The sequence below is a fragment of the Podarcis raffonei genome, chromosome 16 (assembly GCF_027172205.1).
Source record: "Podarcis raffonei isolate rPodRaf1 chromosome 16, rPodRaf1.pri, whole genome shotgun sequence".
Classification (NCBI taxonomy): domain Eukaryota; kingdom Metazoa; phylum Chordata; class Lepidosauria; order Squamata; family Lacertidae; genus Podarcis; species Podarcis raffonei.
This window is the reverse complement of record NC_070617.1, coordinates 18,392,251-18,416,388: the sequence shown is the minus strand read 5'-3', so window position 1 is coordinate 18,416,388 and position 24,138 is coordinate 18,392,251. Positions and strand designations below refer to the sequence as shown.

Here is a 24,138-nt window from a genome sequence, read left to right as displayed (position 1 = left end):
CCTGAGTTCCCAGCTGCTCCCCGGCTCCTGGAACTGCATCTGGAAAAGATGAGGCTGACTCGAGGCAGCCAAGACCTCTCCTAGACATCCCACGCTGGCCACAGGGAACGTGGCGCAAGCCAAACAACAAGCACTGCTTGGCATCCCACTCTATATTTACAGTGTAATCAAGGAACCCATGTTTATACAAGAAAAATATGGGTAACTGGGTCGACTTTACATCCAAACACAAACATTGTATCTAATTGGGAGCAGATGCTGGCATGTATAATAGAGACACACCCTCCTTTTCTAGCCTCAGGGGACTGGTATTCCATCGCTCCGGGAAACCCTTTCTGTATGGATGTGATATTGAGAAACCTGATCAGTTCTGCCATGGAAGTCCTGCCTGTTGCAGTGCATTGTGGGTCCTATTTAACACACACATTCAAATGGGCCTTGCTTTTAGCCCACTGGTAAGCAAAGCATAGTGGGACGTGGGTGGTGCTGTGGGTTAAACCACAGAGCCTAGGACTTGCCAATCAGAAGGTCGGTGGTTCAAATCCCCGCAACGGGGTGAGCTCCCGTTGCTCGGTCCCTGCTCCTGCCAACCTAGCAGTTTGAAAGCATGTCAAAGTGCAAGTAAATAAATAGGTATCGCTCTGGCGGGAAGGTAAATGGCGTTTCCGTGCGCTGCTCTGGTTCGCCAGAAGCGGCTTAGTCATGCTGGCCACATGACCCGGAAGCTGTACGCCGGCTCCCTCGGCCAATAAAGCGAGATGAGTGCCGCAACCCCAGAGTTGTTTGCGACTGGACCTAATGGTCAGGGGTCCCTTTAATTACCTTTAAGCAAAGCATGCCCAAAGCATACCCAGCACATTCGCATTGCAGGGGGCTGGCAACCAAGAATTTCCCCAGAAGAAAATGGGTGGCGCATAAAGCAGATTTCTACGCACTCTGACTGCTGCTACAACTCAACCCAGCTGGATCAGGCTAAAGGCCCATCTTGCCCACCACTCAGCGACGGGGAAGACTCAGCTCAGTCACAGCAGAAATATGTTGCATAATTCACTGCAACTCCAGCTTGGGCAGATGGCAATATTTGTGTTAAAAGAAATGCACGGCAGAAATTGTAGCAATACTTTAATGCAGTTCTAATCTGCTTCAAAAGTTACATGCACACCCCCACACACCCCCAGAGTATTTCATAGGAGAGGTTTGGTTGTACTTGCTTTATACATCAGTAATTAACAAATGTTTGCTTCCTTCAAACTAAGAAAGAGGAGGTGCTGCTGCTTAGGTCACCCCCAAACACCCCAATGATTCTGCTGTGAACATGGGCTGTTTTGTGGCAACCTTACCGTTGACTCACCAGTGGCTGAGCTTCATTGTGGACAAGATGTAGATGCGAGTTTTTGAGAAGTGTTAAGTAGGAACATAAGCAGGGAAGCAACTTACAGAAAGAAAAGAAAATGACTGAGATGCAATAAAATCTGGGAGAATATTGCAGTGGGAAGTGACCTCCGCCTCAGTTTCCTGATGAGGATTTCAAGGGCTCAAATGCACCTTGACCAAGGGAAAAGGAAGGGTCAAGCAGCTGCAAAAAGACCCCCCCCCGGCTTGCACAGTCCAGGGTGTGGTCATATAGTCTAGGTCCCAAACACACAGCAGACTTTTTTTAATAGTCCAGCGGCAGGATTGTGAAAGCAACACTCTGCAAGAATTGGAAACCAGTGAGTCTCACACTGCAGTAGACTTGTGAGCCCTGTTGGTTCTACCTCAGAGCCTATACAAGTCCTGGGCTGGGAATCCTAGTCTTCCAAAGCACCTTTTCAGTTGGGGCTCCATTCGTGAGGAGCCAGCAAGGCTTTGCTTCCTTGCTAAAGCTCATCAAGGCTGCTCACGATCTGCTGACCTTCTTGAGCAACTGCCTGGAAGGGAAGAAGGAAAAATCATTAAATGCTAGCAAGAACAGTCTTTCAACATACCTCTTTCCCATTTGTATTGCCTCTGTTAGATTGTAAGTCCGCAGGCAAGGGCTGCCTTCTTAATGATCTTATGTAAGCTTCTCAGGGATCCTTTTTGACTCCTTAGCAGGGTAAAAATGCTTCCTTGTAGGTTCCGGGAAGGGTCAGAGGGCAGTTTTGTTGTGCCTTTGGTCCTCCCCAGCAGGGTGATCCTTTAAATGTTCAAAAACTTGAGCTGGTACAAAATGCTGTGACCAGATTCTGCTTTTACAAGCAAACCCACAACAAAATGTTGCAGTGTGTAAGTGTGCAGTCTTCCAGCCAGCCAGCCAGCTAAGCCCTTTTCCAGGACACTCCACTCCACCCATTTCCTCCTCCTCCCCACGATCATTCTGTGTTCCATGACACACTGAGCATGCTCTGTTCTCACTATGGTTTCTTTTTCCTTCTGAAAATTTGTAACTTTGTAAATTTGCTCCAAATCAGCCAGTTGCCTCCATCTTTATGTGTGGATGGTACTATTTTGGTTACAAAAGATCTGCATTTGGAGAATGAGTCCTGTATACGGGATTACTCATGAAGACTCCTCTTGCCACAGTGGCCCTACGTAGTGTAGGACTGTGATTCTTAAAGGATCATCTCATCTCCTGTGAACCTGCCGCCCATCTCAGGCCTAACTTTGTGTCCCATTGCCTTTAGTGGTACAATTGGCAGGGACGTGTGATAATGCATTTTTGGTCAGAGAATTCAGGTTGTGGGACTCAATTCTATGACTCCTTTCCTGGAGAAGTCTTGGTTGGCTCCTTCTTTTGCCCATTAAGCCAACTGAGAACAACACATTCATTCAGCAAGGATTCCACCTGACTGAATGTTTCTCATCAGTGTTTGAAGACAAGTGTGGGGAGGAGGGTACATTTCTCTTCTCCTTCCAGGCTGTTGATGCACCCCAGGCAAATTATCCTGCTGCACAGATGGGCATGCTACCTGCGAGGCTCCACTTACCTGCCACTCTTCCTTGCTCTTTCTGATCTCCTCCTGCAGGTCTGCAATTCTCTTCCGACCAGCCAGCACTGCTTCAGCCAACCGCGAGTTCGCCTCTTCCTTTTCTTTTATGGCCTTTTGTAGGAATCTGCGCTGCTTCAGAAGGTACGGCACAACAGCACTGTGGACGTCTTCCTCTGGGATTCCACTGGGACGCCTGAATTCAATGAAGGCGTTAACAAGAGGGATGGGCAATCTCAGGCCCAGAGGCCAAATATGCCCCCTCCCTCCTGGGACTCACTATCTGGTCCTCGAGACCCTCCTCAGGGCATACGCCTCACCAGTCCCACTTGCCATCCCTCTCAAGTGCTGTGAGTTGAACAAGCCTATTGGACAAATGTAAACTTTACATTTGTTCCTCCTCATGCTTTTGCCTCTGGCCCTGCCCAACGTGGGCATGTGGCTCCCGAATGCTTCACAGAAGGGGGAGTGGCCCTCGGTCTGCATTAGAGCAACAAGGAATGAACTTAGAGGCAGGCAATATAGGAAAGCATTGAAGTCACCAGCTTTTAGAATGTGCCTGTTGATATGTGCAACATCTGCACACTGCTGCAGAAGTACTGGCAAAACACTGGTGCTGCCAAGGGTGTAGTCTGTGCCTTATCACAGAAGGGGCTGCAGCCTAGCTTTTCATGTTGTAGGAGGTTCCTAGCTGCTCAGTCCCCATCAGTGAAGCAGCAATAAAATTGCTAGCGCATTTGCAAAGCTAAGCAGGGTATGGTATGGTTTTCAATTGGATGGGGGATTGTGTTTAGAGATTCCTGCACTGCATGGGGTTAGGGTACCCCTTTGGGTCACTTCCAACTCTACAATTCCATGACCTCTAGCTGTCATGTGTGAAATGTGTGTAGAGGCCGTCTACCAGACCCCAAACAACCAAAGGTTGAAGGCGGAGGGTGTGTGTGTGAAGTTGCCCTCTCCCTCTGCTTCCCAGCTCTATCTAAATGGCTGCTGTGAAAAGAGGCTGCCGGACAAGACAGACCTCAGAGTCAACCCAGCCAGGCAGTTCTTATGCCAAGGGAGTCACGCCTTACCATGCAGGGGTACTCCTTTTCTTTGCTTCTTCCACAAGTTCATCTAGTGATTTAAAGAGCACACTGAGATTCCCTTCTTCCTTCAGGTCCTGGATCTCCTCCTGCACAAAAAACCAAGACACACAATCTCTACATATAACCTGAGAATGTAGTATTGAGTTTAATTTTCACACCTGTAACATCTGATGCCTCTCTGAGACATACTGCCGAAGGTTCATGCGTTGGACACACACGCAGGACCCGAATCCAAACTATTTATTCTAGTTGTGGCTGTAGCTTTGAAAGAGATTTGATTTAATATTCTTAAAAAATTAGGGACAAATTGCAGCCTTTTAAGCACAGCCAACAAATAATCCCACCTCAAACATTAAAAGGCCTTTGACATATCTAAGGCCAAGACTGCAAGATGTTTGCAATAATCAATAACGTTTAACAACTTTTCACAACAAGGCCTCCCTCCCTGTAGCAGATAATGTGGCATGAATATGAACTTCATTACCATTCTCTCACTGGACTTCGCACACTCACAGTCATCCTGTTTTCACGGTAATATCAGTTGCTATTTACTATGTTGCAGTCTAGTCACATCACATATGCAGGACTGAACCATCAAGCTGGTGAATGAAGAGTTCAGTCCTTCCAGGTTTACTATTTATTTAAAATGAGAAATCTCCACCCTTTTCTGAAAAACAAGAACTGCAGGCTGCACTGGAACCTATAAGGAAGGGTCTTGTGCTTTTCCTTGGCCCTTACCCGAAAGGAGGTTTGCAGGTGGGCGATAAACTGATTGTAAACACACTTGGTGAGTTCAGGTTGCACTTTGTAAAGACGACTGTAACACTTCGCAAACCTATGGTAGCTATAGGTAGAGAAAGAAAATGCCATTAACATTTTAAAAACCCTGCACATTGTTTCTATTATCTATGCACTAGGATGCATAATCAAGTACTCATTTCTATATATTCTTGCTCTTTTTTGTCCTCTCCTTCCTTTTCTTTTCACTGCTAAAATAGGATTTTAGTCAAGAAAGATACCTAATTTTCTAACATGTAAACTTTTCATTTTCATGTTTATCCAAGCAGGATATAGTTGATGTTGCATGATTCAATATTACAGATTAATATGTTTTAAACATTTACGGTGCTTATATTCGAAACATTTCCATTTTTCTAAATCAAAAACACACACCATATTCGTAATTTTTCATGTTATACTTCTTCCTCACCAGAAAAGAGAATTGGACTGGGTGGCAACTCCAGACTTTTAACAGAAAAAAGTTTGACACAGCAGCATCACCTCTGACCATGGAAGTTCCATTAAAGGAGACCCTCCCCATAGCGCTTATCAAGCCCTTAAAAAACTAATCTAAGCTCATGACAACATCGTTTGTGTTGCCATTGTACTCATTTAGCACTAACCTTTCTGTTGTACCTCATCCTGTGAACAAAAACATTCCAGGGAGGTGCCCTCTGTGCCTGGTTTTTAAATGAATGCTGAAAACTTTTTTATTCCACCAGGCCTGTGGAGAGTACACCACCCACAATGAGTTACTGGTCTTTGTTTTTAACTGTTTGTGCTTTTATTTCATGCTTTATCTTATTTTTACCGTTGTAAACAGCTTTGATATATTCTAGTGATATGGCAACAGTTTTTTGTTGTTGTTTTTTTTACATAAGTCAAAGAGTGCTGGAAGAGGCTTTCTGCTCGACTTTGCTTTAGGGCATCCCAGCCTCTTTTCTGCTCAGAGCATCCTTCCGTCTTTCCACAGCCAGGCTCCCGCCAGGCTGACTACAATTCCCATCAGCCCCAGCCAACTTCAAGAGTTAGCGAATTCCACGCAAACAACTCTCGTGGGACCTTCCCCACTAGATCTCGCGAGGCTTCCTCCTCCTCATAACACCAAGCCAACTATCGCGAGAATTGCCTTCTCCCGCTTTCGCCAAGCCTTACCTGCCCGTTTCCACAATCTTCCGCAAGGAAACGTCGACGATGTAGTCCAGGAGCTGCTCCCGGCTGGGGTTGCTCGGAGGCTCAGCAGCGTCGGCGGCGGCCTCCTTCTCCCCGTCAGCGGTACCCACCCCCTCAGCCACCTCAGTCGCCATTTTGGGCCCGCCACAAATCCAAACCTCTCAATAGCCCCGCCCACTGATGCCCACGCTACTTCCGATTGGTGGAACGAGGCAGTTTTATACGCTCGGCCCCACCCACGTGATTTGTGGTCACCGAAGAGGCGGTAGGACCTAAGCTTTTATTTAATTGGACGCGGCTTCCCTGTTTGTCCAATGAAAAGCCTTTAACGTAGAGCGAAGTACAATGCCGCCCCCTACTGGCTAGTTGTATATGGCATCACTGATCGGCGTGAGTAGGGCTGCTTGGCAACTTGACTATACAGTACAGTATTATTATTTCTTGCAACCTTGCTAGCACGGAATTATTATTAATTCTTTAAAAGCACCTATAGCTTTTCTAAGGAATATAGGAGAGTAAAAGCCAAGACATACGTCAAATAACCTTGAACGGCCCAAACGGAAAAAAGGAACGGCGAGAGAAAGGGACACGGAGATCACTCAGGTGCCTGTAACTAAAAGTTGTAAAATTGACCTTTCAGTGGCTGGCTGGAATGGCCAGCTAAAACCAGGCCCTGCCTATGATGGCTTTAAAAGTGAAGTGGGGCTCTGAATGGCTTGGGTCTACCTTCAATGTTCTAGGCAGTATGCCTTTTGAATACCAGCTGCTAGGAATTGCAGGTGGGGAGGGTGCTATTGCACTCAGGTTCTGTTTATGGGTTTCCCAGATTAAATCTGGTTGGGCACTGTGAGAACATCACGCTGCACAAAACAGCAAACTGACAAAAGAGAGCATGTGAGAGGGAAATCTCAACATGCAAAGGAATGATGGAGAGCAAGACCCAGAAATCTTGGATTGGCACTGTGCCTCAGTAAATTCACTGACTCAGCTGCCCCAGGACCCCCAAATACCCCCATGGAACCTGTACACAGTGCAAAGGGTTAGGGAGTGTGCACACACAAGTCACACAGGAAGCTGGAGAGATTTGTCTGACCTCACCACCCTCCATATAAACGGCAGTTATGCTAAAAAATACCTCATTTTCATTTCCAGCTGCTCTAGTAGGGAAAGATCACTAAAAAGCAGAGCAAACTATCTTGTGGAGAATTCTGCTTATCCACAGGCCATCTTTTCAGTGCCCAAGAATCTTCCAAATCCCCAGGCTAGCTTAGAAGCAGTTGGAAAGCCATTGTTTTAAAGCAGGAACAGGGAACATATGTCTGTCAAGATGTTATTGGATGTCATCGCCAACTACCCTTGACCATAGGCCATGCTGGCCAAGGCTGATCAGCGTTGTCAGTTCAACAACATCTGGAGGGCCAAACATTTACCCACTCCTGATTTTGGAGCATTTCATCCCTGTTGAGTGTAAAAGGTTATTTGTTTCCACATCATAAGCAAAAGAAGATTCACCAGGAAAAGGGTCAAATAAATAATAAAAACTTTAATTACACTTCAAAGACTTATTACAGTGCAAAATGGAAACCTGTTTTAATGTACACAAATACATTCAAACTCCATATTGAAACAGCAGGCACAGATATCGGAGATCGCTTGGAATTTTTTCCCATTTAGAGAAGACATGGACAGGCAAATCCTCACTTCTTGTGGCTGTCGAAGATTTCCTGTTGGCCCTACGCACCCCATGCTCAGATCATGTTTGCATCTGTTTTAAAGGTAGTCACTACAGCTTCCTCAGTTCCGTTCAACGGAGCTCCCTACAGATTCTCTGTGTACTAAAGACTGGAAACAAAAATAATTAATTCAGAGTATCATTGCACTTTAAAAAACAAAGTCAAGATAAAGAATGGAATGAGATTTCAGCCCAAAGTGGTTATTTGTACTTGAGATATGCATAGGACCTCACCAGGAAAAACACATGCCACAAACCGCTCATCATTTAACCAGCACGAGGGATCGGCTACTCTATATACAATCCACTTATAAGGCTCCAAGCATTTTCATAAGGGTTGGTCGTATAGCAGATGAACTGACATAAGTAACATACCACTGCAAAACCATCACAGCAGCTTTTCGAAGGGGTAGGGCATTAAACCATCCAACTCCCCTGAGATTATAATAATCTTCCTTTGCCACTTTAGCTTAGAAGTAGGAGAGGCTAATGTTTTTTGAGACCCTCCAGGAGGCTGCAAAAAGTAGTGGGTGTGGCACCCCACACTATAGCACACACACTTGCATGCAAGCATGCAGGACATTGTGCCTACTTTATTTTATTCTTTTGCCACCAAAGGGGAAGAAAATTTTACCTGGTGGAGTACATCAGGCCCCTGAATCAAGGGTTAGCCACCCCTTCCGCAGAAAAAGCTAATCCACCACACCATCTAGGTGCTCTTAACACATCACCATGTAAACAACCTCCCATCAAAGACAATTGCAAAATGCAATGGAGGTTTATCGTGAAACTTAAAAATACAGAAAAGTGTACAAATTAAGAGAAAGAAATACGTTTTGACTGCTGCTCTTACCAAGGGAAGGGGAGTCAAAAATGCCTCCCACTTGGCAAAAATCAAATTCAACACAATTCCCGGCATGTTGGGGGTATTCTGCACAGTCAACACTACTCCTAGGCAGCCAAAATGTGGGCCTGGTTCTGCTCCCTGTGCATTTGCCAACTATGAAATAACCGTGCAGTATGAGGACTCCAAGGTTGCCTAATTTTATTTGCTTTATTAAAACCGGGGGGGGGGGGGGAATCCTTCAGTCCTCCAACAGGTCACCACTGGAACCAACAGAAGCCCATGCCACACTCAGAGGCCTAGTTCTAAGAGACTGAGTGGGAAACCTTATCTGGGCTGTACCATTTCAGATTCAGGAGGGGCTCACATGGACCAGTACTCTATTAAAAAGGGGGGGGGGGAGTGACCACCCATTAAGAAGGAAGCTCAGTTAGCAAACTGGCTTTCGATGCACAGGGTTTTGTGAGGTTTAAATATGGGGGGAAAGTCATGTGAGCCTCCACCTGCACTACTACACCCCAGGCACATGTCTTACTGCCTCACTAAGAACTAAACCAAGTATATGGGGTACAAAACCTTATGGTGATAGGTCCAAGACTTTGTCTAATTACAGCTGATTTTGGCCAAGTTTGGGATATTTCACCCCTCTTACTTTCCTGCCCTTAAGTGGAAGTGGGTTGTTTGTCTAGTTCTACCCCTTGCCCCATCTCTTTTCTGGGACAGCACACCTCCCTGCCTCAGCCTGGGGTGCATTTAGGTTCAGGGGAGCAGGAAAGGCATCAGAAGAGGGTTGGGGAGGGACACACTGGCCCACATATTCTGCTTCCAGGGCCCACAACATGCCAAAAAATTTCCACAGTACAGTGTTTGTAGGGTTTACTTAAAGAACCCTATAGAAACTTACAGGGTTTACTTATTTGCAGAGTATGAGGTCCATCCATAGCCCCTTTCTTGGTTCCTGATTATGGCACTAGAGTAAACTCTGATCCAAGTTAATATATATATTTAAAAAAAAAACATTGCTTACTTTAGAGAAAAGGTCCAAAGTGCAGAGAATATCACCTCCCCTGTATTGCTTCCAAAGATGCCCACCCCCGTAATCCATTTGAAAACAAGTGAATTTACTTTCAACATGGTATTACCACCTCTACTCCCCAAATGGCAACCTTTCACAGACTTACATGGCTACAAAAGCACTGTGTACACAGGGGAGCAAGGTAAAAAAAAAAATAACATGCAGAATCAGCACCAGTCACAATAGAAAAAATAGTGACAGAAGCAAGCTGGGAGGACAAAATGGAAAGACGCCCATCACTGGAAAGGGGGTTGCCCTGCTTCTCCTACTAGCCCAACAGCTGAAAGCTCTTAGATCGGAAACAGGAACGCAAAGCAACTTCAACCAAGGTGGAGCCAGACCTGCAAAGGGCTGCTGTCTCAACAGGCTGTCCTGCCCAGACAAAAGGAGAAGCTTCCACTCTTGCCCTCTGCAAAAGCAGGTGTAGAGCTCCTTCCCAGTTACTACACTTTCATGAAACACTCATTCAGTGATTGGGACATAGTTGTACAAAGATCAAAAAGGAAGTATTATACAACTTTTTTCAGCAAGATAATTATGTTCTGCCTTTCAGAAGAATCCTAAAAGGGGGAGGGAAAAGATTTCATTGTGCTTAAAAGGAAAGGGGAAACAATTTTAGGATAGGAATCTTCTTTCTTTTTTTAACACTCACATTTGCAAAGGCCACAGAATAAAGGGTGCGTCCTCCCCAGAGAGGACTTTAATCCCAGAAGATGCATGCACGTACCAAAAGTACAACTGTGCACCTCTACTGCTGCAGACTCTCAAAAGGAACTCCTTGCTTTTGGTATATCTCCCCGCTTTCAAATCTTAAATCTGTAGATATTTTGGCGGGGTATCTGAGGGGATTTTTTTTTTTTTACTAATGACTTCTTTCCAGGTGGCAGTTTCTGCAGCTTACGGGTGGCGGCGGCAAATCGCACAAAGTCTTCCAAGGTAGGAATTTGGCAAAACGAAGAATAAAAACGCATTTTCAGAAGATCGTGTTGTTTTGCTTCATTCGTTTAGTTGTGGTGTGTTTCCTTTTAATTCAAAAAGGAAAAAAGAAGAGGCGCCGGGGTTCCTTCACATATGAGCAAGGAGTTTTTACAGTAGGTGCTTTCTTTTACAGAATGCTGCAATCAATCCAAAGGGGTAGACAAATACTGGGGAAGGGGACTTTTTATATATTGTCCTTTGCATTTAATCCTTCACTAACAAATACTTGTTAGAAAGCTCTCCGGGCTCACTTTTTGGTGGCTTTTCAACCATGCCAATGGTCCAAGAGATTACAACCAAGTCCGACTCCCCCTTCCCCAGTTTCGCTACCAGTGCCTTGAGTCTACCAACTCTGGACGGAGGCTCAGTTTCTTCAGAGTCTCGTAGCCCACCACGATGACAATGGTGGAAGGGGTGGCGGAGATGATGCGGGCCGAGAGGCCTTTCATCAGGCCCCAAGGCCCTTCCTCTGCTACCAGCTGCTTGAAAGTGAGAACAATGGAGCTCTTGCCTTCCACCTGAGCGGGAGAAAAGAACAGCCACAAAGTCAGAGGTTCACATGGAAACAACACAGGATAAAAAACTGGACAAACAAAGCAAGCTTGTTTCCTTCTGCTCCAGAAGCTAGGAATCGAACCAAAGGATTCAAGTTACAAAAAAGGAGATTCCAACTAAACATCAGTTAAGAGCTTTCTGATGTTATGAGCTCTTTGAATATACTCCCAAGAGAGATAGTGGACTCTTCTTCCTTGGTGGTTTTTAATCAGAGATTGAGTGGCCACCTGTCATGTACCATTTAGCTGAGATTCTTGCACTGCAGGGAGTAGGACTAGATGACACTTGGGGTCCCATCAAGCTCAACAATTCTATGCTTCTACGACCCACCCCACCCATCAAAACAACCATATTCAATGCTAAGAAAAGCCCAAGATACCATATTGGCCTGAATATAAGCCGCACCTGCAAATAAGCTGCACCTTTAAAATTCAATATAAAATTGGAAAGAAATAGAAACAGCAATGGTGGCCAGATGGGCAAGAAGAGACATTCTGAGGGGGGGATGCAGCTCGCCTCACACTACGTTAGGCAGGGTGGGATGATGAGTGCCGGTGGGGGCTGCCATGCAATCCCCCTCTGCCTGCCCCGCCGCTATTAATGGAGCCAGGGTTGCCCGCCCTATGTCCAGAGTGGCGAGCGGCGGGGCAGGCAGAGGGGGATCGCATGGCGGTGGCGTGGCAGCCCCACTGCCCACGGCACAGGGTGGGCAACCCCCCCCCCACACAGCAGAGACGAACAGTGGGAAGTGCGAAGTGGCAGCACCTGCCACCCCCACTCACCAGGACTCCAGCAGGAGTTAAAAGAGTTAAGGGCAGGGTTCACTATGTCTGTTTCAGCCAATTTTGGTAAGGCTGCGAATACAAGCCGCACTTTAACTTTTCACAGTCAGAATTTGGGGGGGTGGGGAGTGTGGCTTATATTTGGGCCAATACGGTAAGTTACAGAAACAATGGAATTGTGCCGAATTCATTCTCTTTTCAATGTTTTCATTGTATTTCTATTTTATTTACATATTTTAAAGCAAGACTGCCTTTCACGCACAAGTAGCCAAGATAACACATGGCTACTTCAGAATCCTCAGCTGCAAAGCTTTCAACAGCCTGGCCTGGGGCCCACAAAGTGTGGCTGGCCTAGATGTGCAGTTGCCAAGATACTGCCCTGTCACCTACAAGAGCCTGGGCCAATGTCATGTTTGCTTTTTTGTTGTGTTATATACAGTCTTTCTGCGTGGGCACCCAGGGACGCTTACAATTCTAAAATACTAAAACAACTTACATGAAAGGTAAAGATGGCCCTACGGCGGCAGTGGGAGGGCAGCCTGACTGGAGCAGACCCTGATGCTGCGTTTCAGAGACGCTCAGGATTCATCAGAAATGCAGTGGTACATGAGGGATGACTCTCCCCAGATCAGGTGCTTTTCTACCTCACACTACATGACTGATGCACTCTCAATGCCTTGGAAGTACAGTTTGAATCAGTTGAGCTTCAGTACTCTGGCAGAAATAAATGCCCAACCTGGCTGGCTTGGAGTTGTAGTCCAAAATATCTGGAAAAGGCTGCCCTAAACATTCAAACATACCTTCTGGAGGTGGTCTTGAACCCAGCTTTGCCACCCAAGCAGCCGCAGAGCGCCTTTCATGAGTCAAGGCTGCAGCACCACCTGCAACCACCACCTCAATAGAGCGATCTGTACTCTGGAAAACTCTAGGTTGAACTACCACACTGCATTATTTGAGGGTCTGCCTTTGGAAATTCTGACTAGAAGCTAGAGTTAGTCCACAACACAGACACCAGAGGCTGCTGACTGGGACCAGCTAACGGAACTAAACTTCACCAATGCCTCAGCATCCTTCCATTTCTGAGCAGGACTCATAATGGTGAAATTTACCTGTAAAGTACGAGACCTGAATACATGGACAGGATCACAAAGCTGGAAAGTAATTTGAAGGTCATCTAGTTCAAGCACAGGAGAGACCACCAAGGAACGCCTAGTCTACCATGAGCCCCTGCCAAGGTAATCATTTAAAACGATGCTTTATTTGGCCATAGGATGCTCTTACCTGCACGCGAGCCCGGATGACATCCATGGGGTTGGTGAGAGTGGAAGCTGTTGCAGCGGCCATTGGCCCGGATATGGCTTGGAGGAGCAAGTGTGGACAGTCCTTGGGTGTCAGGCTGGAAAGCTGTTCTGGAAAGAGGAGTGAGAGCCAGGTTATGTATACAAACATATAGGTTGTGCCATTTGTGCTTCCACAGTCAGGGGCAATCTACCTCACTGTGCTGGTGGTGAAGGCAGAGCACAGGGGAGGACTGCTGCCTTCTGGTCCTAACTGGAAGCACCTGTTTGGTAGCTGCTGTTAGGGGGAAAAGGCTGGGCTGGATGGAAAACTCAGATCTGGCAGGGATGGTCCGAAGTGACATTTTTCTGTTTTAGATTACTGGTGCTTTGCCAAATGTTTTCCAACTGCAACAGGCAAAGCATTTAAATAAAAGGGAAAGACAGAACCCTTTGGTGGCTGGCTGTTTTATATGAACTTGTATCAAATGTTTTTTGATTTTTCCTAATCCACACACAGGATAGTGAGACAGTATCATTATTAAGGCCAGTTTTAAAAATGGTAATCCCAGAGTAACATGCAAACTTTCATGTTCTCCCCCCCCCCCTTTTAGTCAACAAAGAGAAGCCATTGTTTATTTATCACAGGATGTCTTGCTGCAGTACGGGACTTGTGGGCCCCAGGCACAGTCTAACCTAATTAAATCTGCAAAATGCTTCTTCCTTTCCATCTCACGACTGTCACAACTAGCAAACAGGAGCTACCATCATACCCAGCAATGTATTTTCTCTACCACCCACTTCTTTGTTGTTTCAGGGAAAGGGGGTTATACCCAGTACTTGGTTTGGAGAAGAGTTCCATAAAGCCTGAAAGGTTGCAGAATACATTGCAATTCTGGGGCTTATGCTAATCAAGGAGTCTTCTTACTAATACCACAGGGTTTTTTTCCCTGAAGGAGCAACATGGCCACTTGGCTTTTTGTATACATACCCTTAGCTGCAATAGCCTTTTGTAGCAAAACCAGCTAATAATCTTGAGCTTTCCTTGGCATTCACATTTCAGATGTGCACATGCATTCAACAGATAGGCTTTCCCAACAAAAGCTCAAAACCAATGGGGGGGGGGGGCTAATATACAGCCTTTACACCAACCGGTTCCCAAGGTGGCTCAAATTATTTTAAAAAAACAACATTTAGAATGTTGGAGTGTTGAGAACAATTGAGCCTATAGGGATAAGTAATACTAACTCACCCTACTGTGAATTTGGAAGTTCCAGATCCAGACACAGAATGCCAAATAAAAGATCTCTTTCTTTCACCTCCTCCATCACCTTTGGAGATGGAGTGGGATATACTGCTGCCTAATCACTCCATGGTGCTGGAGGAGACTCTTGAGAGTCCCATGGACTGCAAGAAGATCAAACCTCTCCATTCTTAAGGAAATCAGCCCTGAGTGCTCACTTGAAGAACAGATCGTGAAGCTGAGGCTCCAGTACTTTGGCCACCTCATGAGAAGAGAAGACTCCCTGGAAAAGACCCTGATGTTGGGAAAGATAGAGGGCACAAGGAGAAGGGGATGACAGAGGATGAGATGGTTGGACGGTGTTCTCAAAGCTACAAACATGAGTCTGACCAAACTGCAGGAGGCAGTGGAAGACAGAGGTGCCTGGCGTGCTCTGGTCCATGGGGTCACGAAGAGTTGGACACGACTAAACGACAACAACAACAACAACAATCACCTATGCTAAAATCCTGGATTTCTCCATTATTTTCCATAGGCAGCTCTCACTTCTACCCCAAAGGAGGGGGGAAATGGATTGTGTCTGTGCGCGTAAAGGAACCAGACATCAGACACGACTGGTTCTCTTTAAATTAAATTATGGTTGAGACACAGAAATGTTAAGTGTATCAACTGAAAAAGGAAAAAGAGAATGATGGAGGGCAGTGGGAGAGAGGTAGTTGGCTGACTCAGCTCTGCAACAGCTTGTACCTTTGGGGAAGGGGAGGAATAGGGTTGGGGGGCATAACTCCCCTTCCCTGCAGTATGCAGGGAAAGTTAAGAGAAAAGGTTAAAAGGGCATATTTTCTCTTTCACCTCAGACAAGACTATATAGCAATTAAATACTCAGGTTTGGGGCTGGCAGCCAGCCCTTCACCTAATCCCTCTGGAGTTATACCACACAGCAGAGGCTGTGACCCTTTCCCACTTCCTGAAACTCCTCTGCAAGAGGCCTCAACAGCGCTACAAGGCTCTTGTTTGAAACTGGAAGGAGCCTTGTATGGGACAATGCCTCTTACTGCAACATTTTGTTGCAGGTCTTACTTGTAAAAGCAGTTTAAATTCATGCAACCCCCCACACCCCCCACCAATAAAAGAGAGCTCAGCAAGTAACATAGGGGTTGCGACCCAGGATGTGTCTTCTTAGCAATTTATTCTTGTAATTTTTAAGTTGTTTAAAACTGTTTTTAACATTGTGCAATATTGTGTTTTAATATTAATGTTGTGCTTTAATTGCTGTAACCTGCCCTGGAAACTTAAGGTGAAGAGCAGGTAATAACACCGTAATAACAAATGAATGATGGTTTGAGACGACAATATATGCTTTCAGTCGTAAAAGAGCAAATGAGATGCTTGCCAAACACATCTGGGGAGGGAGTTCCACAATCTCAGAACTAAATTGGGTTCTGGTTCCTAAAAGGTTCTGGTTTCAGTCGCCACCACCAACGCCATCTCAGAAGGTAGGAGGCAGCTGGGAGCAGGGGCCAGATTGGCTTTCTTAACATTTGGACTGGGGTTTGTTTGGGAGCAGAGTCCTGCAGTTCCTCTGGTCCCAGCCTGCACAGCGCTTGCAAAGGCAGAGGGTGAGTTCCGATCACCTGCCAGAGAAACGAACAAAAGGGAGGTCCAAAGGCTGCTTTGGTTTCTCACCTGCATAGAAATGGTAGAAGGGCCACCAGACGGCGCTGTTGGGAATGTAAGTGAGTAGGGAGGCCACATAGCCCCTGTAGAACCCCCTCAGCCCGTCAGCCTTGAAGATCTGTGCGATGATGTCCCGCGTTTGTCCGAAGACCGGGAACCGTTTCCCCTCGTGGGTCTGCACTCTGAACCGGCCCATGGTCTCGCCTTTCCGTTGCATCATCAAATGCTGGGAGATCACATCGATGGGCACTGTGATGCTCTGGGCCACGAGGGAGGCTGAGCCACCGGCCAATAGAGACTTGACCGCGTTACTGCTGGTGTACTGAGAGAAGTACTTGCGAGTGAGCTCGTACGTCGTCACGTAGCACTGGCCTGAGATCAGGGTGAAGGTGTTGACCAAGAAGCCCCGGTAGAGCCCAGCCGCCCCTTCGGCCCGCAGGATCTTGACAAAAGCGTCAAAGGTCCCGTTGTAGAGGCTCTTTCCCTTCTGGACCTGCAGCCGCGTCCGGATAAGCGTGAAGGGGTACACACTGACCCGGATCATCATGGTCATGCAGACGCCAAAGACGTAGAATTTCTTCTTGTCCAGGTGCTCCCACTCAATGATCTGGATGTTGCGCTTGTCCTCCATGGCTGGCGCCCCCTAGTAAGGAGGCAGAAAGGACACACTGATTATTCCTAGACAAACTGCTCCTTTGGGATTAAGCCTCAGCTGCCCAAACCTGCCCACGGTATTTAATCAACCATCAGCCAGGCCTCACAGCAGCTTTCGTCAAACCAATGCCCTCCAAATGTTATTTTGGCTATTTTGGATCATAACTCCCATCAGTCTCAGTCAGCACAACCTCTCAAACTCACATGGAGTTGTGCTGTGAGCCAATTCTAGAAGTCCATGGAAAGCAATTCTACAGAATATTAGCTCTCAAAAGGTTTTGATTAGGATTGCCACCCAATTAAAAGAAATTGCTGCTGATTTATAATTATATGAATGTTATCAAGTCTCCATAAATTTGCAGATGATAGCAGTTGTGACAAAGGCACTCTCTTCCAGTTTCAGATTATGTATTCACAGGCCCTAGCAGGCAGATGGGCATTTCCTCCTATAAGAGAAGTAGGAATGCCTCTAAGATGGCATGCATCACCTGGTTTTGCTAGCTCCTTTAAATTGTGTGAAAGATACTGAAAACATCTGCCACCCAGTTGAGGGCATATTTTAAATAAAACAAACTGATTAATCAGCTGAGCACCATATAACCTAGTTGCCATCCTTTGCAGTTCCCAGGTGCTGCAATATTTTATAGTGTTCACTTTGATTTCTATGATTTTCAGTGGTGGTGCAGCAGCAGTAATGGTGAGAACCTCAGCTATTTGCCCAACCACCACCTTTCACCAGAAAAAAATAGGAATTAGGCAAAACAAGATTTCTGTGCAAACTGGCCTAATTCACATAATAGATACAACTTGCAGTATTTCTTTTCAGTACAGTCTCAAGCAGATTCCAAATGCTACAGCATTCTTAAAGGTTATCGCTTTCATTGTTTTGCTTTTTTTTTTTTTGCTTCTCAAGTCACAAAAAACCTCACACATTTGCCTTTTGAGAAGACAGGGCCAAACTATATAAACTAGTAGTCAGTATTTTCTCAGAATGTTTCATTCCATTTCTTACTCCTTTAGAGCAGCAATGAAAGTCTCAGGAGCAACGGTGTCCATACTGCTTCTGAGTTCACAACACAACCTGAAACTGGCTCTTCTAGAAAACCTGCCCATTTGCTGGGAAGAAAGCCAAGGTCTCTTTCCTGACAGCTTTCCCAGAAGTGGATTGAAAGGAAACTGGGCGGGTCCATGTTCAGGTTTTACCTGTGTAGCTTGGACAAATTCATTTTATTCTCTAGACCAGCCTTTGCAGACCTAATGCTCTTCAGATGACTCAGTTTTGACAATTCTCCCAAACCAGTTTGGAGATGTGAGAATGTGACATAGGCTCCTGTCTCTGATTCCCTCTTTCCGGTAAGGACTCCAGTTCCCTTCCTCCATTTCCAAGTATTTTCTAGCCATAGTTTGCTACAATGTCCAGTGCCCTGACCTTTAAAACAAGGGTTTCCAACCAGGGATTGGAGGCAAGTGCTATCTCTACTTCACACAATACAACAAACTATTAACAGAAGAAACTTGGGAATGGAGGAATCAGTGAGCACAAGGGGAGAAGCATACACACACATCTGAAGCACGTCCCAGATCTTCTAAGGCTCCAATAGTAGCTCTGCTTAACTGGGAGTAAATTCCACAAAGTTCAGTGGGATTTACCTCTGATTAGACATGTGCTGAAAGCCATGATTTGGGGAATTAGAATATGATGTCTGAACTGGGGTAATGATGGGAGGACTATGCCAATACATTTGATGTAAAGTTCATCACTTTTAAAAAATTGCTGATAATTTTGCAAGCAAAATATTCAAATTCTGAAAATGGAGTGTGCTGTATCAATCAGGCACAGCTACTTAATTTGCAGGGCTATTAGGGCTCCACTTCCAAAATGCCATGGTGTAATTGAGGAATTTTATTTTTTCTTTTTGGCATCAGAAATATCCCAACAAACACAAGGACTAGGAATCAGCATAAACTAAACATAAAGACACTAAAAGTTAATGGCAGCTTTCAATACAAATTGACCTCAATGTCCTTTTTCAACAAGCTATTAGGATTGGGAATTAGGCATGCCACATAGTAGTGGCCCCTTTCTTATATTGATGATTGTTCCAAAAAGTGAGGCTGGGAGACCATTCCCCTGCTCTGTGGCAGTTACATGTCAGGTCCTGCTGGACTTTATTTCGGCTCTATGGCTTGCCTGCTGCATGATGCCTGAACTGAGTCATTCTCAAGCAGCACAAAATTCTGGATGAAGAGATGTTTATTTATTGGATTTATGTATCTCCCTTCTTCCCAACAGGACTCATCAAAGGAGAGGCAAAAAATGTAGCTACTAAATGGTACCTTTTACTGAACATGTAGTGCACGAGGATTTGCGGGCAAAGATGAGATCCTCTCCCCATGCATGTTGAGTTCCCAGCTATTGCCAAACTGTCAAGAGTTCTCCCCTTCCTGACACCAACCTTCTGTAAAGTAAAGAGAACAGATTATATTTCACAATAAGCACTATGTGTTAACAGGGGATGGAGGTGAGGCAAAGAAGAGAGCTATGGCGAAGGGATAACATGGCCACCAGCACGGCAAGAGTCTCACCCCACTGTAGATGATATGCTCCCTACCATTTATGCCTTTGCAAAACCTAAAATATTGTAGGTTTTGCTCTACAATCCTGAAGACTAGAAACCTGATTTTAAATGACAGCTGAAATTCTCAGAAATCTGCAGAAACAACCCCATTCTGATATTCAGTTCTACATTCCACCTCAGCTGCACAGACCGAAGTCCATCCACAGGGCAAAGTTGGACTTTCTGCGGATGGATCTTCCTCAAGTCACATTTTTCTTTGACCATCGTGCTCCTCTCCTTCACATCTCTAACCAAGAAAATGTGTCCTATTCAGTCATTTATAGCTGTGTGCATATGAATGCAAGAAGCTGGCTTATGCCAAGCCAGATCAATGTCCATTTAGCCCATTACGTTCTATTCTGATAGGCAGCGGCTTGCCAAGGCTCAAGGTCCTCCCCAGCTCTGGCAGAAGCTCTTAAAGTTACCAAGATTTCCTTCATTGGCAGGGGTTGACCTTTGAACCCCTTCCAGTTCGATGATTCTGGAATGAAAAAAGTGAAGAGGTGTCAAGTGGAATTAAACCCTCCACAGCAGGGCTGATGGAAGCCTGGCTTCCTATCTCTCCCTCTGCTGCGACCAAATGGGATGGAAAATGCTCCCTGAAAATAGGAAATTAATTAAGCCACCAGGGAATAGGTTCTAGTTCAACCAAGGCCTTTTCCCTACTCTGCTGATTTTCTATTTTCAGGCAGCTTTAAAATACACCCCCAACACACACACTCTCTTCCACCTGCTGCACATGAAGGCTAGCCTAAACGTTATTTGAAGCGCAAAATATGGCAAACTTGCAAATAAGTCTTCAGGTTATTAGCTTATTTTTTTTTACTAACCTGCTCTTCCAAAATTGCAAATGTAAAGTGTGGACCAGCAGCTAGCAAATACCGTAGACCAATAACTTGTGTCAATACATTTTAAGTGAGACCAGGCCTCTGTGGGCAGCACTTAGGAGGTGTAAGCAGAGCAACAAAGAGGTTAAGACATAAGATGCACACAAGACCATAAGGCAGCCTTTCTCAACCTGTGGGTTCCCAGATGTTGTTGAACTACAACTCTCATCACCCCTAGCTAGCAAGGCCAGAGCTCAGGGATGATGGGAGTTGTACTCCAACATCATTTGGGGACCCACAGTTGAGAACCGCTGCCATAAGGGCTAATGACCCTGATAATAAAATTTATTGGCTTATTCATCTGAAATGGTCAGAATCCTCCACAAACTCAGAAACCCTTTTCTCCCACATCTTCCTTCCCACCTTGTAAGATTCACTGATGTAGCCTTGCACTTTGTTTACAAATCAGCTGAGACGCAGCCTCCTTAGTGGTGGCTCCTACATGGTAGAAATCCATTTCTTAGCCAAACTCTAAGAAGGGAGTCTTTCTAATCCAGCAGTGGCCAGCTGGATGCTTTTAGGGATTCCATATCCCAGGGCTATTCTTGAAGATGGTTGGGAAGCTGCAACTCATGCAGAATGTAGCTGTCGTGTCATTATGCACGGCAGCAAGATAGAGATCATACACCACTGGTACTTAAAGCCCTGAAGAGCTCAAGACTCAAGTATTTAAAGGAACACTTTCCTCAGTACTTGCCACCCAGAAGATGCTCCAAGCTTATCAAGGGAGGACCTGCTCATGGTCCCCCTGACAGGTATGGCCTGCGGGGTGGTGACACAACGTAAGACCTTTGTGGTGGAAGCAGTGCCTCAGTTGTGAATTCCCTTCCTGTGGAGATCAGTTGTCCCTCCTGTTATTCTCATCCATAGCTGGAGTGGCGCTCAATAGTCTTAAGTATCACCGTCTGCTGAACTTTATGAACCTGGCTAACTCTCTAAAGCTATCTGAGGTCGTAACCATCACCATATCTGAAACATTTCTCACCATCCCCATTCTCTACAGCCTGCTGGCTTATAGATAGCTGTCTGCATTTATTATTTTTAAGATAGTGTTGCATTTTATTTGTTGATATTTTCAGTTCCTTTTTGTTAGTTTCTGGTATTTAACTTTTTGAATGCTGCTTTGCATATAATTCTTCTATTAAAAGTGGGCTAAGAAATCCTGTGGGGTTTTTTTAAGGGACATGTTTCACTTCAGCAGTATAAACAAGCCCAAGTTTATAAAAAGCTGCATGTCTCTCTAAACGTGATTCTTTGGCCAATGAAGTTGGGGCTTTTGTGCTCTAGCGGAGAAAAAAAAAGACAAGGCTCTGGGACTTGCCCAGAACAGGAGCTGAGCAAGGGCCCACCCCACTTGACACAGTTCTCGAGGGACAGTAAGAAGTCAAACAACTGGGAAGGCAGCAGGCACTGCTAATTTTAATTCTGAACTCATCTCTGCAAAGGCTCAAAGAACTTAAGGTAGCCAAGTAGTTTAACATTTACGTAGCTTCTTTCCCCAAAACAAAAAACAAATATTGTGGTGTTAGTAGCTGGAGCCTTTCTACAATGCACCTACTTCAACATCTCCCTCCACCACCCCCAGTTCACAGTGCGGGGAACCAAGTCCTACCATGGAACAAGGCCATGGCTTGCGAGTCTGCAGAGTCACGTGATTACACAGAAAAACTGAGAAGAGGAGAGTCAGGTATTGTGAATTCTAGAGTAGATTCTCAAACTGTTGGATGACATGCTAAATATATCAGTACAAGTCACAAAGCAAAATTCCACAAGGCAGGACAAAAGTACCAAGATTCACATAACACTCTGCAGAGTGCTACAGAAATACAACCCCAGCACACTGCTGTATGTGGAATTAGCATAAATATTATCTAATCTGTCCGCTCAACTCCTGTGCTCATTTCTACATATTTCGAAACCCACCAAGCCCAATGCAGCTCTCTTGCAACCTATTGTGGGTTGCCTGGAATGGTTGTTTATTCTCTCTCATCACATTTGGTGGTAGGCAGCAGAACCAGGAGTATGACTGTGGCTCCAAGGTGCCACCATAAATGGCTGGCGGTCTGTGTTTCGCTCGGCAGGTTGTAATTTTGGCAGGTATGCTCAAGTCTTTGACACTGCTTTCACCTCTTTATATCCACGAACTAGAAACTTATTTAGGAGAAAAAGGAAGGGCTCCCAGGTGACAAACACCAAGGTTTGTCACCATGCAGCAGACACATGGTTGTGTGAAAAAATAAGCTGGGGAAATTGATGGACAACTGTTATCAGCACCTATGAGGCTGCCAACGAAGTACCAACAGGCATACATGACACCTCAGAGGACTTCTCTGGTGCCTGGAGGTTCCCTTTTCTCCCCACCCCCACCCCTGAAATCAGCCTTGAAAGACCTATTCTACTATAGCCAATAGAGGAGATTGCAGGCGTGGAGGTACCTGCAAGTTTCTCTGGTTGAAATGGGCCCCAAAAGGTTGGCAACCCCTGTGCTCCAGAAGCAACTTCTATCCTTATATAATCTACAAGATTGCACTAGCATCCTTCTCATATCCTCTTCCTCCCACCCAAAGCCTTACATAATTTCATCTCCACAGTCTATGAGCCCCAATAGTACCTTTAGCATGCTCCTACCCACGTGCTCAACAAATTCTAGTCTGCTTCATAGCTCCTCCATAAACTAGTGCAGAGTTCCCAATGAACCCACCTTGGTCCCCTGCCTGCTCCCCCAAATACTCTTTTTAATATGCCCCAAATCCTCTTTCTCCTGCTCCAAATCTGCAGCCCACATCCCTATTCCCACCCCTCTTCTTCCAAGCCCCTTGTAGCATTTTTGTTTTCCACTTTTGACACTTGAGATGTACTGTATATTTTTATGACCAACCTTGCTTTTGTAATTTTGAACTGGTTTTTTTAATATTAAAAAAGTTTCGTGTTTTTGTTGCACGTTAATATTGTGCTTTCATATTAATGTTGTGCTTTAATAGTTGTAACCTGCCCTGGAAACTTAGTATTTATTGCTATAATACTTTGTTGACCGTCCTTCACCCTATTTCCTCTCCACTCTCCCCCCCCCCCCCGCGGTAATCTGCCTCACAGGAACAAGCCTACTCCCCACAACATCACCTCCTCCCTATGGGGTGCTTTGGCCCTTTCCCCTTCACATGACCTCCTCACCCCAATAGGAGCCCATCCCCATTGTAATCAACACTCTCATAAACCTTATAACATAGACACCACCCACACACACATAATACAACACCCTCTCGAGGCCAGCTGTTTCTGTTTTTAGTCCCACCAGGGCGGAAAAGCGGGGTATAAATAAATTAATAAAATATCGTGGGCCCTTCCCCCAACTCTGAACACACCACACATACCTGCTCCCCTCCCTACAAACGAATCTCGGGGGGGGGCGGCTCTTCGTGTCCCTAAACATCAGCTCCCGCTTTCATCACGCACCTTGCACCCCCACCCCACGAGCCCCCCATAGAGGGTGCTTAGGCCCCTCCTCCTTTCATAGGCCCCGCCCCGCGCCCCTCACTCACCTCCTGGCGGCGGTTGGGCCGTCCCGTCCCCTGAGGAGCCACTCTCTTCCTGGCCCCAGGCAGCGGCCCCGGCCCCAGCGCGCCCCCTAGCAGGCTGCCTCGCGTTCGACCCCCGCTCCGGCTCTGCCTCCTCGGCTTCTCCTCACGGTGTCCGGGCAAAGCCCTCGGGCCAAGGGGCGGGGCCTCTCGGCCACCCGCCCGAGCCAGTCACCGAGCGGCAATCGTCCCTCGCGCTCCAGCCCCCATCTTACTTCCTGGCTAACCGAGGCCTCCTGGCCGGCTTCATCT

General features: G+C 45.9%; 2 protein-coding genes across 6 annotated transcripts; both read right to left on the bottom strand.

Moving 5' to 3' along the window:
• Positions 1–1,107: 1,107 nt before the first annotated feature.
• On the bottom strand, positions 1,108–6,138 carry PMF1 (polyamine modulated factor 1). The gene is made up of 5 exons (XM_053368278.1): positions 5,972–6,138; positions 4,775–4,880; positions 4,022–4,122; positions 2,949–3,144; positions 1,108–1,910 (listed from the first exon to the last, which is right to left on the bottom strand). Exons 1-5 carry the CDS (start codon positions 6,121–6,123, stop codon positions 1,860–1,862), a joined length of 606 nt encoding a protein of 201 aa, XP_053224253.1. The 5' UTR covers positions 6,124–6,138; the 3' UTR covers positions 1,108–1,859.
• A 1,374-nt stretch (positions 6,139–7,512) lies between these two features.
• Positions 7,513–24,080, bottom strand: SLC25A44 (solute carrier family 25 member 44). Of its 5 annotated transcripts, none has more exons than XM_053368274.1 (5): positions 23,851–24,080; positions 19,144–19,265; positions 16,162–16,795; positions 13,237–13,359; positions 7,513–7,831 (listed from the first exon to the last, which is right to left on the bottom strand). In XM_053368274.1, the coding sequence occupies exons 3-5, from the start codon at positions 16,781–16,783 to the stop codon at positions 7,794–7,796; spliced, it is 783 nt and encodes a 260-aa protein (XP_053224249.1). In that variant the 5' UTR covers positions 16,784–16,795; positions 19,144–19,265; positions 23,851–24,080; the 3' UTR covers positions 7,513–7,793. The 5 variants fall into 5 exon arrangements, with proteins under 5 accessions (XP_053224249.1, XP_053224248.1, XP_053224245.1 ...); XM_053368273.1 differs by having other exon boundaries at positions 13,237–13,364; positions 23,851–24,043; XM_053368270.1 differs by lacking the exon at positions 7,513–7,831 and adding an exon at positions 10,627–11,136.
• Between the last annotated feature and the right edge of the window lie 58 nt (positions 24,081–24,138).

Coding starts and splice junctions, on each gene's coding strand:
- PMF1 (XM_053368278.1), bottom strand. CDS start 6,123: ATGGCGACTGAGGTGGCTGAGGGGGTGGGTACCGCTGACGGGGAGAAG. Junction 4,881..5,971: donor AAGATTGTGGAAACGGGCAG/GTAAGGCTTGGC, acceptor CTCTACCTATAG/CTACCATAGGTTTGCGAAGT. Junction 4,123..4,774: donor ACCTGCAAACCTCCTTTCGG/GTAAGGGCCAAG, acceptor TTTTTTGTGCAG/GAGGAGATCCAGGACCTGAA.
- SLC25A44 (XM_053368270.1), bottom strand. CDS start 16,783: ATGGAGGACAAGCGCAACATCCAGATCATTGAGTGGGAGCACCTGGAC. Junction 13,360..16,161: donor CTTCTACCATTTCTATGCAG/GTGAGAAACCAA, acceptor TTTCCAGAACAG/CTTTCCAGCCTGACACCCAA. Junction 11,137..13,236: donor TCATCCGGGCTCGCGTGCAG/GTAAGAGCATCC, acceptor TCTCCCGCTCAG/GTGGAAGGCAAGAGCTCCAT.